This window comes from Lactuca saligna, chromosome 2 (genome assembly GCF_052625555.1).
Source record: "Lactuca saligna cultivar CGN05327 chromosome 2, ASM5262555v1, whole genome shotgun sequence".
NCBI lineage: Eukaryota > Viridiplantae > Streptophyta > Magnoliopsida > Asterales > Asteraceae > Lactuca > Lactuca saligna.
Window position 1 is genome coordinate 147,272,568 of NC_136418.1, and position 18,301 is coordinate 147,290,868.

General features: G+C 32.6%; 1 protein-coding gene across 1 annotated transcript; it reads left to right on the forward strand.

The window, feature by feature from the left end:
* The first annotated feature begins 1,539 nt into the window (after positions 1-1,539).
* Positions 1,540-2,102, forward strand: LOC145030227 (polyadenylate-binding protein RBP47-like). The gene is made up of 4 exons (XM_078978631.1): positions 1,540-1,579; positions 1,650-1,780; positions 1,893-1,989; positions 2,073-2,102. The coding sequence occupies exons 1-4, from the start codon at positions 1,553-1,555 to the stop codon at positions 2,100-2,102; spliced, it is 285 nt and encodes a 94-aa protein (XP_078834757.1). The 5' UTR covers positions 1,540-1,552.
* The last annotated feature ends 16,199 nt before the right edge of the window (positions 2,103-18,301 follow it).

Sequence of the window (18,301 nt, forward strand, 5' to 3'; positions counted from 1 at the left end):
CAGACACGATGCAGATGAGGCAACTGATTCTAACAGACCTACCACGGTTTCAAACAAAGAAACTTAGGGTTTCTTGCTTTCTTCCCTTTTCAGGTCAAGGTACACCATGCACTGTTGACGTGGCAGCTCAAACTCCACCACCTTCACGGGTCGATACTTCTACGCGTGCTCCATGAAGCCGCGATTGGGGTTGGGGGTTTTGTTCGCGGCCAGGGTCCGCTGCCAGTGGGGGGCTTTCGCTTTGAAGAAGAGGGCTTCCACCACCACTCTCTGGGCGAAGTCGTGGTCGAAGTCGTTGCAGCAACGATCAGGTACAAATCAGGTATAGCCTTTGCTGCTTTCCTCCTGTATCTTCTATTTTCCTTTCGGTTTTTTCTTGCCTTTATCGGGAACAGTCGAGTTGTGCAACCGAGTTGTAAGTTGTACAGCTGAGATTTTTGGATTATCTTTTTTAGATTTTGGCTTCACTACAATTTCAAAATTTGTTTGCTTCAGGTACGTATTATGAACCTTAGGTTACAAAATTTGGAAATTTTGTTTGATCGATGATGGAAGGAAAAGCGTCGAACCATACTCGCATTCAAGTGCTCATATTCTTGGCTAGGTATTGAACTAAAGACGAATTTGTTTTACTAGAAATGATTTCTGTGTATAACGTGGATGCTGAATTTAGTTGTATACATTGTTTTCAGGTCATTACAGGCCCTTCAAATGTTTGTGCACTACTAGATCTCTCTTTCCCCCCACACGACATTGACATGACCATGTTCAACTTTAGTTGTATCTTGTATGATCATTAAGCCATTTTCATTGACTATGCTGCAGATTTTCAGAGTCGTGGCCTACACATCAAGACTCAAAATCTATTGGTATGCTTCTCTACATATTAGAGTGTGCCACAGGGACATCATGCCTCAAAATCTATTAGTATACTTCTCTCCTGAGATATAAATCATAACATTGGTTGATTAATTTATTAGTTCATGTCATGTGCGTGCATCATTTGTTTAACATTTAAATTTGCACCGATGTCTTTCCTTGAGAAGGACTATGTATTTATATAGTTTATCCAAGATCCAAGATAGGTTCAGGTTGATTGTCGTATCATAGATTAGAGATGCAGACCAAGTGTTTGATGAAATGTCTGAAGGAGATTGCCTTTTCTTTTTTATTTATCCATATTTTGATCATGAGTGATCGATGAAAACTAAGAGGGTGATGTTTCTAGAAAGAATGATAATATGTGTGTTGTTTGGCTTATTTATAATGCATCAGGTTGCCAGGAATGAGAGAATCCTTGAGTCATTGAATTTATTTAGGAATATGTTTATTTTCATGGTTTTTTATGCAATACAATATAAAGGAAGGCATTGTGGATCTTAATAATGAGATCTGGTTACTAATTTTCGTATGTTTACACCAACTTTTTTTTGGTTCTGATTTGTAAATGTATTGATTACCTCCATTTTTTGCAGGCAGACATACAAAATCGAGTGATCCATCACTCGATCACTAACTTTTTTAACCACAAATATGCATGTTTGCTATCCCAATGGACACTGATCTAACAAACACAACTGTAAGTCTAGCAATTTTGAATTATACATTTATGCCCATTTTCTTCATAAATTTCATCTTTCTTATTGCAGATTTATATCGACAATCTTGACCCTGGTGTTGCAGAAGAGGGATTGAGGTCGATTTTCTTGCAATTTGGTGAAATAGTTTATGTCAAAATTCCTACTGCAAAAGGATGCAGGTTTGTTCAGTTTGTCAACAGGTAAGTCTTAAATTTTCAAAAAAAAAAAAAAAAAAAAAAAAAAAAAAAAAAAAAAAAAAAAAAACTTGATACATGAAAAAACTGTAAAGAGTTAATTACTAATTTCCTATAGGACATCTTCTGAAGAAGCAATTCAAAGGATGCATGGAAGTCAAATTGGTCAAACTATAGTCCACCTTTCTTGGGGAAAAAGCATAGCTACTAAACAGGTGAACAATAATTGTGATATGCGATAAACACACTTTTCAGATTTATTTTATTTTGTATTTTTTAATTGATTATCAGTGAGTAGGTTATTGGTGTTTTAAGTAAAGAAAGCTGAAATCGGGTGTTTTTGTTCATCTTCGGTCAAATTTATGGAGCAAAAGCATGAAGTTCATCAAAAGGGTTAGTTGATTTAACTTTTCCTCTTTTTTTTGTTTACATGTTGTCTTTTTCCATTCAAATCTACTTTTAGTAATAGTTGGAATCTGGAGTCTATTGGAAACTATGAAAATCGTTGGTAGGTGGTACAGACAACATAATAGTATGAGAAAAAAGTATAGTTTTGACTACCATTCTCCAAACCACTATGTTACGTAATGATAGTTACTTATTATTTTTCAATATAAAACATATACCTTATATATTAACGGTTTAGTAAATATATAAAATGTTTTTATCCATTCAATTTCTTACTTTAGTGAGTTCTTAATGTATTTTTCTTAACTATATATTAAAATGTATAAGAGATGATATTACGAGGAAATATAAATATCTTACCTATATTTCATTTTCATTTGAGACACTGAAAATAAACCCTTGGTTTTGTATGAACTGGAAGAAAACAAAAGAATATCAATGAAACATATATATACTTATGAACTTACACAGAGTAATCTTCTTTAAAATAGTAAAAATCAAGTTGTTCAGAAACGATTTTATAGTTTTAGGACCATATTGCCCCTGCCCGTTGTTTTTATATTAATAAAATTTAATTCTTACAGTTTTAGGGTTATACTGACCCCTGCACACCGTTTTTACATTTAAAAAAAATTCAATTTTTTATAGTGTTAGGACGATATTTCCCCTGAACACTATTTTTATATTAATAAAAACCAATTTTTATAGTTTTAGAACTATATTGCTCCTGAATAGTGTTTCAATATTAAAAAAAAAAAAAAACAATTTTTACATTTTTAGGATGATATTGCCCTTGCACACCTTTTATATTTATAAAATTAACCTGATTAATTTGATATAACTTTTTTTGGGAAAGAAACTTATTTAGATAAACAAAATAATGTAAATTATTATTAGAAAATGACAAATTTTAGCTTTTGAATTTGAAAAGCTTAGAAAATAAAATAGCACCAAAATCTATTGCTAATTGTTCATACCCTATACCTCATTTCTATGTACATTCACCGTCACATGTCCAAGCTTGAAGCAAACTTGACTATAGAAGATTTTAAACATTTTTGTAAGTACATTGATGATATTGGTAAAAATTCATAAAAAAAATGTTACATTTGTTTATTTCTTTAGTGTTTCGGATGCTTACTAAGATTTCTTTCCGGTATTCATACTTTTAGTAATACAAATGAAAATTTATCATTTTTTCTCTCTAGTGATTTCATTTATTTTTTATTGTCTGGACAAAGGAACAACAAAACCCATATTAATTGGGGTTTTTAAGGGTATGAATGTCAGACTTACACTTACATGGATTCAAAATCTTTTTCTTAAATTTGATTATTTTCTACTTTCATCAACTTTGCATCATGTAGTTGTCTAAGATTAGGAAAGGTGTTGATCCACCAGTTCCTGATCGCAATATATGCATTACTCGGTGTACGGTAATGGCGACCTTGATTGTTTCAATTTGGATGGATCGCAGATGCTCCTGTGTAGACTTTTTTGCCCTTATGATGATGGCTGCCTTGGTGGTTTTCTGATACGTTTATGGTTACTCATGTGCTCTTGATTCAATAGACGAGATCTACACATTTTTGCATGGGATGAATCTTACAAGTGGAGAATTTAGTATCGTATGAATTTTTAGTGTTGGAGAAATTGGTAGCTACATGGGATGTCAGTCTTAGTCTTAAATAATGATGTGATTTAATTTCATTCTGGAAAGTTGAACTGGATGGGAAGATGTATAAGGTTGTTGTTTATAGCTTATTACAACATTTTGATATCTTTTCTTATTAACACATTGTCCTATCAAAATTCTATCCAATTATTGGATTGTATTTTCAAAATTTTCTTATTATAACATTTACACATTTGTAAATGTAGGCTAACAACTTATGCAACGTACTTTACTTTGACACAAAAGCAACACCGTCCGCCCCCCGCAACGCGGGGGAAAACTTTCTAGTTAATACAATAGGTGTTACTTTATCACCACATCCAATTATTAAATCTAGAAATATTTATAAAAAAATACCATAAAAACATAGATTTTTTTAGAGTACATTTTTTTCATCCAATAAAAAAAATTACATTAATTAAAAATAAACGAATATATATATATATATATATATATATATATATATATATATATATATATATATTAAAATGCCAAATATAAATAAAAAAATTACCTACTATTCTTATATTTCGTTCAGACGGATTCATTTAGTGTGAGAAGAATCTTCAAATCTTAATTCTCGTAGTCGTCTGCTTTCATTATGAATATCTACAAATAGTTGTTCGTTTAATGTTGTTGGTATACGATACCATATTGAAATTGTTGTGGATAGGGTTGTGATAGGATGAGAAAGCTATATATTGTTGTTGAAAAACTTGAGTTTGTTGGATAAAAGAACCACTTTGGAGCAAATTAATAAAACCACATTTAGGTGATTCCTTATTCCACATTTAGGTGATTCCCTATTCGGGTATCAGTTGTTTCTAATGCAATAAGCGTTATCATATTTATGGTTTCGATAGTTTGGTGGGATATTTTGATTGGGATCCATAATATTTGGATTGTAAACAATATAAAGTTGTGTAGGTAAATAGAGAAAGAGAAGAATTATATAAAAAAGAAGATTATATATTGTGGTATTTATAAGTAAACGTTTGTTAGAGAAGATTATATATATATATATATATATATATATATATATATATATATATATATATATATATATATATATATATATACTAGCAATTGGCCCGCGTAAAGCGGCGGCAAAAGATTAGCTTGTTATTAGAAAACATATTTCAAAAAAACAGTTACCACATTAGTCAATCGAATATGGAAAATTTTTGAACTTTCGTGTTTTATTGGATATGTGTTCTAAATCTATTGATTGTCTTTGTGTTTGTTCGGTATGTATTTTTTTACATTGGATTCGTTATACCAAAAACAGATAATATACAACTACATTTTCATCTGGTATGATACCAGGAAAAATGTCATCGGTGAATAGTTTTTTTCGGAGACATTTTACATTCCAAATAATAAAAATAATTGTTATTATCACTTATATTATTTTTTGGTTAATATAATCTTTATAGAAGACGCTTTTAAATAAGAAACTAAATAAAAATAAAGTATAAAACAACCAATATATTCTTGCTTTTAATCTTAAACAACAACAACAACAACAACAACAATAATAATAATAATAATAATAATAATAATAATAATAAATTGTTAAAAGAAAATGAAAAAAGAAAAAGAAAAATCAAGTTAGTCTTTTTATCCCAAAGGACCAAAACTACTATATATATAAACCACAAGGATACAACCTATTAATTTTTTTAACTTAGAGATCAAAACTTATTAACTTTTTAATATAGGGACCAAAAATTTAATCAGACCAAAGCTCAAGGGTCATTTCTATAATTTACTCTAAAATAAACGGGAAAATAGTTTTGAAAAGTGTATTTGAATGGGTGGTTTTGACTTTTTATTGGGTGCCTTTAAAATCTTCTGGATAAGATTTCAAAATATAGTTAATTTAACTTTTAATTATTATTTTAATAAGAGATAATTGTACTTTAAGCTTATATATTTGTACAACTTAAATATATTATTATTTTATTAATGATTACTTGTACTATTAGCTTAATGACTTGAACGTCTTAAAAAAATATTATTATTATACTTAATCTATTTTTAGAAATAATAAGATTTACTTTATAATGTAGTATATATATATATACACATCCGGTAAGAAATTTTTCTTGGTAGGAAGGTAAGAAGATTTTTTTCTACATATTTTTTTTATGAACAAAATAAATGAATCATTAGATGATTCATTTATAAGATGATTTACAAAAAAAAATCCTAAAAAACATCTTTATGATTCATTTTTAAGTAAATTAAGAAAAAATTTCATTTTTATGACAATTTTAATGAATAACAACAAAATCATTATATAAATGAATCATCGATATGTTTTTTTGAGAATTTTTTTCTTGTGAATCATCTTACAAATGAATCATCTAATGATTCATTTTGTTTGTTTGCGAAAAAAATATATAGAAAAAACTTCTTACATTCCTACCAAAAATTTTCTTCTTATTTGATCTTGACGCTCTCTCTTTCTTTCTTTCTCTCTCTCTCTCTCTCTCTCTATATATATATATATATATATATATATATATATATATATATATATATATATATATATATATATATATATTCAAGAAAAACCGCTCAACAGATAGTCAAGGCCATCAAAAGAGTAAATTGCATTCATTGGTTGTGGTTATTGTTGAAGGCAGCACAAATCACCATGATCACGGGCCACCACAAACACATGGGTGGGTGTTCGTGCTCATGGTTTGTGGCCACATAGACCACGATCCTCTTTGTGATAATTATCCCCTAAGGTCTTATTATTCATACATATCCTCCTTCTACTTTTAGATCATGACAAATGTAATAAAAAAAAAAGTATTAATTTTAGTAAATATGACAAATATCACAACCTTAAGTGTATAGGGTGATGGTAGGAAAAAAATTGAAGGATATTCAATTTATCTTTATATAGAGAGATAATGACTTAAAAGTAATATATATATATATATATATATATATATATATATATATATATATATATATATATATATATATATATATATATATATATTATATATTTGGTCACTATTTTTTTTTCCTTCCAAATTTACCCTTTTAACTTATTTAAATTATAAACATTCACTTTTTATGGATGACTACTTTAGGTAAACTGAAAAAATAACTTAATTGGGTAATATTTTTCTCATTATGTTTACATTAAGTCCTTATATATATATATATATATATATATATATATATATATATATATATATATATATATATATATATATATATATATATATATATATATATTTTGTTGCAGATGATTCTTTATTGATTTTTTACACATTCAATATTTATGACTAGTTTTTAGGTTTTTGTTCATAACATTTTATGTGAGACAATCATTAATGAGGTAAACTTATGGTCACCGCAGTCTCGACTGCTTGACTGCTTAGGTCTTATGGTTTGACTTAGGTCTTGTATTATTAACATCGTAACTCTTCATACAATCGCAAATTTTAACGATCTTTATATTCACGTATTCGTATTTGAGTCCACTATAAATTTCGTTTAAATTACTCTCGCTAAAAAGTAATATATTTTTACTTACGGTCTTTATATCTACACTTCGTTTATGAATGTTTAAACGTTTTTTTGTTAAAGTTGTAAGTAAAAATATGTTACTTTTAAACGCTAATAAACGAAGCAATCTAAAGTAATATATTTTTACTTACGATCTTTATATCCACGTGTTATTCATGATTATTTGGACAGCTAAAAACGTTCATACATACATTTATAAAGAACACGTGGATATAAAGATCACAAGTACAAAAAAAATATTACTTTTTAATGTGAGCAATCTAAACAAAAACTGTAGAAAAATTAGATACGAAGATCTGGATATAAAGATTATTAAAATCCAAGATCATATGAAGAATTTACGACGTTAAGAACACATGACCTAGGCCAAATCACAAGACCTAAATAATGAAGTAGTCGAGGCGGCGATGTCCATAAACATCAACAGCCCTAAACACCTTATTAATTATTATCTCACGTAAAATTTCATGAGCAAAACTTGAAAAAACGGTTATAAATACTGAATGTATACAAAAAAACAATAAAGACTTACTTTGCAACAAAAAATATAATAATTAAATGTGTACAAAATGAGAAATCTATTACCTTATTAATTTTTTTTTTTCGGCTTACATGGAATAGTCGGTCATATGGACTGAATGTTTATAATTTAAACAAGTTGAATGGGTAAATATGAACGAAAAAAAAATCTACAACCAACCATATAGTACAAATCAAAGAAATATATTACATTTTTAAGGCATTATCCTTATTTATACTAGACAAACATTGTAGGTTGTTTACAATACAACCATATCGTTAAGATATACACATATATATTCTTAGGAATAATAATATCCTGCTACTAAAGCCATATATAAACTTAAAAGGTTCCATTTATCTGTGCATGTGAGAAAAAATATAATTTTAAGAGTAGATTAGCTAGTTTGTGTGTAATTTTGGATTTATTATTATTATTATTATTATTATTTGTATGATTAATTAGTTTAGAAATAAATTATTGCTTAATTGTTTAATTTCGATAATTATGATTATTTCAACTATCAAAAACTAATTTTTATTTTAAGGTAACAATATTATTTTTACTTTAATACTTTTTTTTTACTATTATCATTGTTTGTTATTTTTACATTAATTCTGTCTAAAGTTATATGACTATAAAAACAATTTTTGCATAATTTGTTTTAACTAATTTGACATTTAGCGTTATACTTAACACTATACTTATAATTTTTTTTAACTGTTTTAAAAAAATAGCCTTTGGATATCTCTTGTAACATTATTTAACATACATATTTAGGTTTCCATTTAACGCATTTTTAACTTAGAAATTAAAATATTATTGCAATAGTGTTACATAAAACAGGATATTTAAACGAATAAACTAAATATTTTAAAAGTAAATAGCTAGCTTTAAAAATAGAATAATAAAAAGTTAATATATTTAAAACTCAAATTAATGTGATTTAAAATAAATTATTTATATATGAAACAAAATTTTGTAACATCCACGTATAATTAATTATCAATTATTTATGATTTTTTATTGGCCACAACATGGGATTGGTATCCTCACGACGTGGCATCACCTAGAGTGTTCGTGAAGGAAATTTGGTGCCTCACGATGTGACACATTGTCTGTCACGTCGTGGTCCTAATTTTCGGGTTTTGGACCTATTTAAAGGAAGGACAAAACTGTAAAGCTAGTTTATGTGGTTTGCAAAAAATTATGGATATGATCCAAAAAGTTTTCAACTTTTATGAAAGGTCCAAACAAGAAATTTCTATAATTTTGGTCAAAAAAAACTTCAAAAGATAGTTATATCATTTTATTTTCTTTTTTGTATTTTTTATAATTATTGTAATACCATTTTAATTAAAAAAAGGAATTATCCTCCCACCCACTCCTACTACTCTCTCTCTCTCTCTCTCTCTCTCTCCCTCCTTCTCTCTCTCTCTCTCTCTCTCTCTATATATATATATATATATATATATATATATATATATATATATATATATATATATATATATATGTCTTCATCTTCTTCGAGACAGGTGCACTGATCCCCAACCCACTTCTCTCTACTAGTTCAACTCCCACCATAATCCACCTATTGCCATCATCTCCGATTTCTTTCTTGATGGGCACACTACCTTGCCAACAAGCTTGGCATCCTTAGGATCGGTTGCACAACGTCTTGAACCTACCCTCCACCTCTTCTCTCATCGTGAACCCATGAAGATGAATAGCAGTGGAGATCCCCTTTAAAATCTCCGTAAATCTTTTAACAGATTCCATCGAAGACATCTTTTCAAACTCAATTTTAACTTCTCTGGCCAGCAAAGCCACCGGAAACGACCCACCAGAGATAGATGAGTAGCTGTAGAATGAAAATAACTCACCTCTTGTACTTGATTTATCATATAGATGGCTAAATGTATCGATCTCGCCTCCCCAGAAATCGTAAGGAAATAAGAGGGCTACTTTATTTAATAACCTGAAACCTAATCGATCAATGGCGTATTTCTTTCTTTCAGGAAGATCAGGGATGAATTCGATTGATTTTTTCATGATAATCTTGTCCTTTAACAAAGATAGAGAAGCCATTAGATCAGTGGCGAGGCTACTTGATCTAAAGGTTGGTTACTTGACCCATCTAAAATTTAAAAAAATTCAACAAGTTACATATAAAATATATTTAGGACACACCTTAAATATTATGAATGACCTATGCTAATGTGTTTGACCAAAAAAATAATAAAAAGCATAAATTATAAACAATAGAAGAAATATTATATTCAAAGCATAAAGAAGTCAAACATCGACTTCATGAAAATGGTAAAGGGATTTTCCGTTATAAATATATGTCTCATCATTCATATTTATACATCATAAGCTTGTCGATGCATGGTTTACACCGGCATACTCCAAGTATTAGTTGGTTTCAGTAAAAAAAACAAGGAAGGACAGATTTGGGTTAGTCTATTTACCATAAATTTTTATATGTGCTGAATTGGCTGGTTGAACCTAGTTTTCATTTGAACCGGTCCAGTTGATCTTTGTTAGTTAATCATATGATTTTTATTCTAGACTCGCCATTGAATTAGATCGATATTTGATGTGTTTGACTTTTTGATTGTAGAAAACGGGAAGTTTTCGGATAATGTTGTAATGAACATCTCGTTTCCTCGTGGAATAAAGCAATGGTTACCACCTATCTCAAACGGATCATCTTGATCCCAAAAAACCATGGAGACATTTGACAATAATATGGTATCATGTTACAGATGGGAGAAAAAACGAGAAAGGAACAAGGGTAGGGAAGACGGTGGGTGGATATATATATATATATATATATATATATATATATATATATATATATATATATATATATATATATATATATATATATATATATATATATATATATATATATATATAGAGAGAGAGAGAGAGAGAGAGAGAGAGAGAGAGTGTGTGTGTGTTGGGTGAGATTTTAGTTTTTATTTTTTATTTTTAATTATTTAAATACCAAAATAAATAAAGAAATGAAAAGGGTAAAATCATCTTTTTAAGTGTATCAGGGACCAGAAACCTAGAAAAACTTTGATTTTGGACCTTCCATGCAAGTTGAAATTTTTTTTGGACCCTATCCAAAGTTTTTTGAATACCATAGGGACCAATCTTGCATTTTTATCTAAAGGAAGTGATGGCTAGGGTTTCCTCTACTCTCAGCCTCCATCACCTCCAAAGGACCCATTGGCTAAACCCTAGCCCTATTAAAGTTTTTGAGCTTTTTTTTTGCAAGCTTTTGGTGGTTTTGAAGGAAATAGAATAAGTTTTGGTGCTTAGTTTCTCAAAGCAATCCCTCTCAATCCTTGTGAGCAACCTTTGGACTTCTTATAAGTCCTCAAACTGTCACCTTTTTGTTGTATGCCTCTTGGATCTAGATTTGAATGTCATATTTTGCCTAATTGATGAATTTGGAATGAGTGGAAGAGATAAAGGTTGTAACTTTATGATTTCTTTGAGTCCCAAGAACATTATATCTTGTAAATCCAGGATGTGGTTGTGGTTTGGTTATTTTCATGTAGTTTAGGTCATATTTCATCTTTTGACCTAGATTTCAGAAAGGACATGCATGGGGCATGCATGCCCATACAGTTTACATTTTTAAGAATCAATAGGGTCCCTAAAACCCTTCTGGAAATTTTGGACTTGTGACTTTAAGGATTAAGTGCTCAATAGTTGATTACATGCCATAAGTTACCACTAACGACCAAGGTTTTGAGATCTTGGATTATTGGGATGTCTTAATGGATAAAGTTGGAAACTTTATCCATCAAGATTTTGGGAATAATCAGATTTGAGCTTTAGAGCTCATGAAATTCATGGGAAATAGCTTAATCCATTAAGCCGTTGAGACATAGTTTTCATGACGTGAAGGTTTGCCTGTCACGACCTTGCGTTTGTGGGGGATTCACGACTATTTTGTCCTTATCATCCCACGACGTGACCAATAGGATGCCAGAATGTGGTGGCTCTCTGAAGTTGACTTGGACCTCGTTTTTTTCGATTGTTTTGTTGTAGCACCGGTTGTGTGACAATTAGATGTGGTTTATCTGACTTTGTGAGACAGGTGAGTCTTTTCACTATACTGTGTAGGATGTTAGTTGTCAATGTGGTACTTGCATGAAAGACAATGGTGGTATCCTATTGCATTTGTATTAAACACCATGTAGGTAGCCATATGAATTTTATATAAGACCATGGGGTAGCCATGGTAATGTGAGGAAAGACCAAGGGGGTAGCCCATGACACTTGTACATAAGACTATGGGGGTAGCCTGTGGAAATACAAGGAAAGACCATGGAGGTAGCTCATGATACTTGTATGCACGACGATGTTGGTAGCCCATAAATGTATGTATGGTATGTGGTATTTTGGGGAACTCACTAAGCTTTGTGCTTACAGTTTTGTGGTTTGAACATGTTCAGGTACTTCCAGCTCCAAAGGAAAAGACCCGACTTGATTGCACAACATTTCCCTTGAGGATTTTCCGCATTGATGGTTGTTATGTTACTCTAATGATTATGATACATTTTTATGATGGATTTTCATGACAAATACTATGTGACTTAATGATTTAAAAAATTATTCATATTTTTAGGATGTTACAATGTGGTATCAGAGCCTTTGTTTGAGGGATTTGTGCACACTCAGATGTGTCTAAACTCAAACTGAGGAATTTATAAGCTTTTTGTTTTAAAGAAAAATATTTTTTAAAATGATTTTTGGTAAAGAAAGGGGTTTAATGTCTACAATCAACCGGTCAAGTATGTGATTCGCAAAATACTCATACAACAATATTATATTTAGTATACTATTATGTGAATTGCATGCTAGAGTAGGGCTTAGGATACCTTCAAGAATCACATGATAGAATTGCATGATTTGTTTGATGCCTTGTAGCCTAGGAGGAATTACATATTAAGTATTAATTGGAGTCTATATCAGCAGAGTTAATTGCTAATTGCATGTTTAAAATTTGTATAAGATTAGCATCATATAGCCTTAAAATGATTGATTTAGCCTTATTTCCTATTCCTTGTCTGGTTCTAGTCTTAGGGTAGAGTCGTTTATTCAACAGTCTATTTAATCCGTATTGTGTAAAATTTTCATGCATAGGGCAACCAGTAACGTTGGTAGAAGTTCCTTGTATCGCAATATCAAGAAAGGTGAGGATTCCTTGGAAAGCCTAGGGAAGAGTATGGTGAGATATGTATGATGTCTAGAATAGGGATTATGTGAGTTTCCTTGGTAAAGTGACTTAGAGGATTCAAGATGGTTCTTGGGGAAAGTACAGATAGGTGTGGAATGTAGTATTGGGCTCGTACTACTAGAAGCACAGAATCTGTACTCAAATAAAGGAAAATCACGGTGGTCTGAAGGAGCTTATGGTGTGAGATTTCCATCGCCTTTATTTTGATTATTTGTATGTTGTATTTCAGTATGGTGGTGAGCAATTGAGGAGGAGATTTGGGTTCGAGTTCTAGTACTAGCTCAGGATTTGATGCTGAATCGATTGATGAAAGGATACATGAGTTCATCACCTCTAAGATCACCCGTGGTACTTTGGATGCGACTTATGTGATGTTCGGTACTAGAAAGGAGGGGTTCATGGAACTTTTGTATGATCGTTTAGGGGTTTTCTGTACGGAGATTGCGGTGGGATAGTTGGGGGCTCAGACTCTCACTTCTGGGAGTTCAAGGCTCATGGATCCCCAAAGTTCTTCGAGAACAAGGACCCCATTTCTAGACGAAGATGGATCGTTGACATGGAGAATCCTCAGGAAACAAGTTTTTTCCCTAAGTGATCGAATGTGGGATTCACATCCTACCTTTTGAGGGATTGAGCCTGTGATTAGTGGGAGGAGGTTGGACGCTCTTTAGGAGCTAGGGCTGTGGAATCCATGACCTAGGATGACTTTGTATTGAGATGTAGAGCAAATTTTGCACCAGCTTTTGAGGTGCAGCAGTTGGTGAGGGAATTTCAGAAACTTTGTAAGTCTACAAAGACCATGATAAAGATCACAACCAAGTTCTGGGAGAGAGCTTTATTGGATCTATAGTATGTTGCGGTTGAGGAGATGAAGAAGATAAGATACCATGATATGCAGAGAGACAACATTCAGGAGTTTGTGAGTATATCTGGCTGCAGAACCTTGGAGTACATGATTTCCATAACCCAAGAACGGGAGATTGATTTGGAGCTTATGGAGAAGTGGAAGCAAGTTCAGGAACAGACTGCGGAGGGCTCAACGAAGAAGCTCAAGAATTTTGACTCCTGATCTAGAGGCCGAAATGGTCAGAGCCATTGCAGTGAGTATGGGAAACCGCACGATGGGGCGTGTCGAGTCAGTTGAATAGGCTGCTACATGTGTGGCAAGACTGGTCACATTAGCAGGGATTGTACCCAGGTATTAGGTCTGATTTTCTTCCATTGCAATCAGACAGGCCATAATAGGGTCGATTGCCGTAGATTGACAGGAGGAGTAGTGTTGTCCCTCGCGCAAGCCACCTTGATGATTACCGATGACTGCGTAGGCAAGGCAGAGGCTCAAATGGTGAAGAGAACGACATTCCAGTTGACAACGGAGGAGAGGTCAGTAGCTCCAAATCTGGTTACCAATATGTATCTTTACCATATCTCTTACTATTTTCCTTTTTTATGCTTATGTTTTATATAATCATGTATAGGGACGATTTTAATCATTGGTATGAGTGCTCATGTTCTGTTTGATTCAGGTTCCATCTGATCCTTCATGTATCTTGCGGTTAGCAATAAGTTTAGCAATGGTCTAGGGGCTTTAGATTATCTTTTGGAAGTAGAGATTGTCAATGATTGTTCCATCACTGCTTCAAGAGTTCATCACGGATGTGTTCTAAATATGTTCAATGAGAGATATTCGATCGATTTGGTTCTGATACCTCTACGAGGGTCGAAGGTTATTGTAGGTATGGACTGATTGGGCTCCAGTGGGGCTATTATCAATTGTGAGCACCAGTTGGTGAGAGTTCGAACCCTAAGTGGGGGAGAAATGGTTATTCGCGGTGAGGGTGGTCAAAATGGATTGACTGTCTGTTCAGCTGCGAGAGCTAGAAGGTAGCTTCAACATGGGTGCTCTGGATTTCTAAATTATGTAACAAATACACGAGTGGAGGATAAAAAAATAATGGATGACGTTCCCATTGTTCGGGAATTTCCTGAGGATTTTCCAAGGGTTCCTCCCAAGAGGCAAGTTGACTTTAGGATTGATTTGATTTTGGGTATGTCTCCAATATCTAAGGTTCCTTATCACTTAGCACCTCCGGAAATGTAGGAGTTATCTACATAGCTACACGACCTGTTAGACAAGGGATTCATTAGACCGAGCAGTTTACTATGAGGAGCACCGATTCTTTTTGTAAAAAACAAGGATAGTTCGCATAGGATGTGTATTGACTATCATAAATTGAACCAAATAATGGTGAAGAACCTTTATCCTATCCTGAGGATAGACAACTTATTTGATCAGCTTTAAGGTGCATCTTTGTTATCAAATATTTATTAGAGATCGGGTTATCATCAGATAAGGGTTAGAGATGAGGATGTGCAGAAGATGGCCTTTAGAAATCGTTATGGTCATTATAAGTATGTAGTGATGCATTTCGGGCTCACCAACAAACCGTCACCATTCATGGATCTCATGAACCCGATGTGCAGACGAATGCTAGATTGGTTTATGATAGTGTTTATCGATGATATTCTAGTATATTTTAAGACCAAAGAGCGGAATGAGGGGCATTTACGAGAGGTTTTGGAGACTTTAAGGAAGGAGAGGCTTTATGCTAAGTTCTGCTTACGCGGACTGCAGTTCTTGGGTTACACTATCAACCAGGAGGGTATATCGGTCAATCCAGCCAAGATAGAGGCGGTGATGCAGTGGGAGGTTTCGAGGACACCATCTAAGAGACGAAGTTTCCTTGTTCTAGTAGGTTATTATCAGAGGTTCATTCAAAGTTTTTCTCCGAGATTGATGTTCCTTTGATTAATTTAACAAAAAAAATGTTACTTTCTTGTGGGGCACTGATTAGCAGACAAAATTTGAGACTTTGAGGCATAAATTTTGTGAGACCCCAATTTTGACACTTCCCAAGGGGATGGATGAACTTGTACTGTATTGCGATGCGTTAATTTTGGGATTAGGTGTAGCACTTATGCAGGGGTTTCATGCGATTGTGTACACTTCGGGGCGGTTGAATTCTCACAAGATGAATTACCCTACACATGATTTGGATGATTTGTAGTTGGGGATGATGGTTTTTGCCCTCAAGATATGGAGGCATTATCTACAAGGGGCAAGGTTCACCATTTATATTAATCACAAGATCCTGAGGTATTTGATGGATCAACAGAACTTCAACATGAGACATTGTAGATAGTTAGATGTAGTGAAGGATTATGACTACTAAGTTTTGTACCATCCTGGGAGGGCCAATGTTATCGTCGTAGCCTTGAATTGCAAGGGATCGGAGACCTACGTTTGAGGATGGTTATTGTTTCACAACTGCCGGATTTGATCAAGAAAGCTCAAGTAGAGGGATTGAAGAGGGAAAATTAGAAAAAATAGAGGATCAGGGGCTAGATTCTGTTATTTATTAGGGTTAGTCTTCGGTTATTGACACAGTGCAGTAAAGTATGTGTGATAATTCAAAATTTCTATATTGTAAAGCCAGTTAATTTAATCTAATGTCATACTTGTTTTTGCTATCTTTTAGCCTTGTTAAGGATCTGTTTGAGTTTTCTAAGCCTAGTACATTCAAGGATGGGTGCTAGGAAGTATCTGCTAAAGTTCAGTGTGCATCATTCAAGCCGGAAAACTCCAAGTCTTGGAGTTTACGGTCGTAAACAAGAGATTACAACCATAAACTCTTGGCTGGCCGTGAACTCCTCCCATATTCAAGATATTCCTTCATTTTTCTTCACTTCTGACACTTCCAAGTCAAGAAAGTTAATTCTCTCTCAAGTATCATCAAGATTATTCATCTTGATCTTCAAAAGCGTAAGTGATCCTTCCATTTTTAGGTTGATATCCTTCTTAATCTAGTAAAACTCAATGATTTCATCCATGAAATTATCTCTTTTGGATAGATCTTCGAATCTTCATCACTTACACCAAGAACACCTACTTGTTCTTGGGTAGTGAAATCCAAAGGAACCTTCGAAGTGTGAGTATCTCTTCTATCATCTAGTTAAGGATGGGAAACACTTGATTTCATAGCCTTGTATTATCATCTAGTGCATGAACTCCAAGAGTTTACGGCCGTAAACTCCTCTTGTGGCCGTAAAACCTTGTTTAGTGCATGTCTTGGCCGCAAACTCGTCTTAAGTCCAAATATAGGATCGTGAAAACTTAATGGATGCTAGATAGGACCGTAAACACCTCTTAAAATCATGCTTATTGGACCGTAAAGTCACCCTATGGCTATAAACACCAAAGGTGTGGCTGTAAACTCCAAAGGTGTGGCAGTGAACCCCCTTAATACAATTACATGTGATTATAATACTTCAATCCTAGTGTTTCCTAGTCTCTAAGGTGGTTCTATATCATGATTAGTTTTTATATACACTATTTATATACATATATGTGTCATTATATGCTTAATAGGATCTGTGTGTGCTTGAGGCTTCACTTGACACTTAGCATCCTATATCGACCTTTCATTCGAATGACTCACAACAAGTGAGTTCATACCCCTAACTTATCTTTTAAATGATTTTATATGCTTTTATGGGGGGGGGGGGATACAAGTAGAAACATTATAGTTATTATATCAATCATATGTGATTAATAACTATCAAACAAATGGATTTCTTATACTTCAAACTATGTTATCAAACAAACTACTTCAAAACATTTTATCAAACTCCTTTATATGCTAAATCTTTATCAAACCCTTTTAAACTTATATATTGTCAAAATCATGTCTATACAAATTTAGTTATATAAATAAGGTTGAAAGGGATTAGGACTGATAACTCACTTTATTTCCTGTTCCTTGTTTGGTTGTAGACTTAGAGTATCGGTTGTTTGTCCGAATTTCGTTTGGATCTTAGTGAACTATAATAGGTATAGTTTAGAAATCTACTACTCACTATTTCTAGTATAATGAAACATACAAGAGTCAGTTCGTACATGAGTCGGTTCATACATACTATAACGAGAAACAGAAAGAACATACTATAACTTGAAACAGGGAGGAAAATACTATACAAAGAGAGCATACAATACACTAGAACAGATAGAGCATAATATACAAATACAAGAATACTATAACATTAATG

What these genes read in the sequence shown, in the direction of transcription:
- LOC145030227 (XM_078978631.1), top strand. Translation starts at nt 1,553, where the DNA reads ATGGACACTGATCTAACAAACACAACT. An exon ending in CTGATCTAACAAACACAACT is followed by an intron (nt 1,580 to 1,649) that starts GTAAGTCTAGCA and finishes TTCTTATTGCAG; the next exon opens with ATTTATATCGACAATCTTGA. An exon ending in AAAGCATAGCTACTAAACAG is followed by an intron (nt 1,990 to 2,072) that starts GTGAACAATAAT and finishes ATCAGTGAGTAG; the next exon opens with GTTATTGGTGTTTTAAGTAA.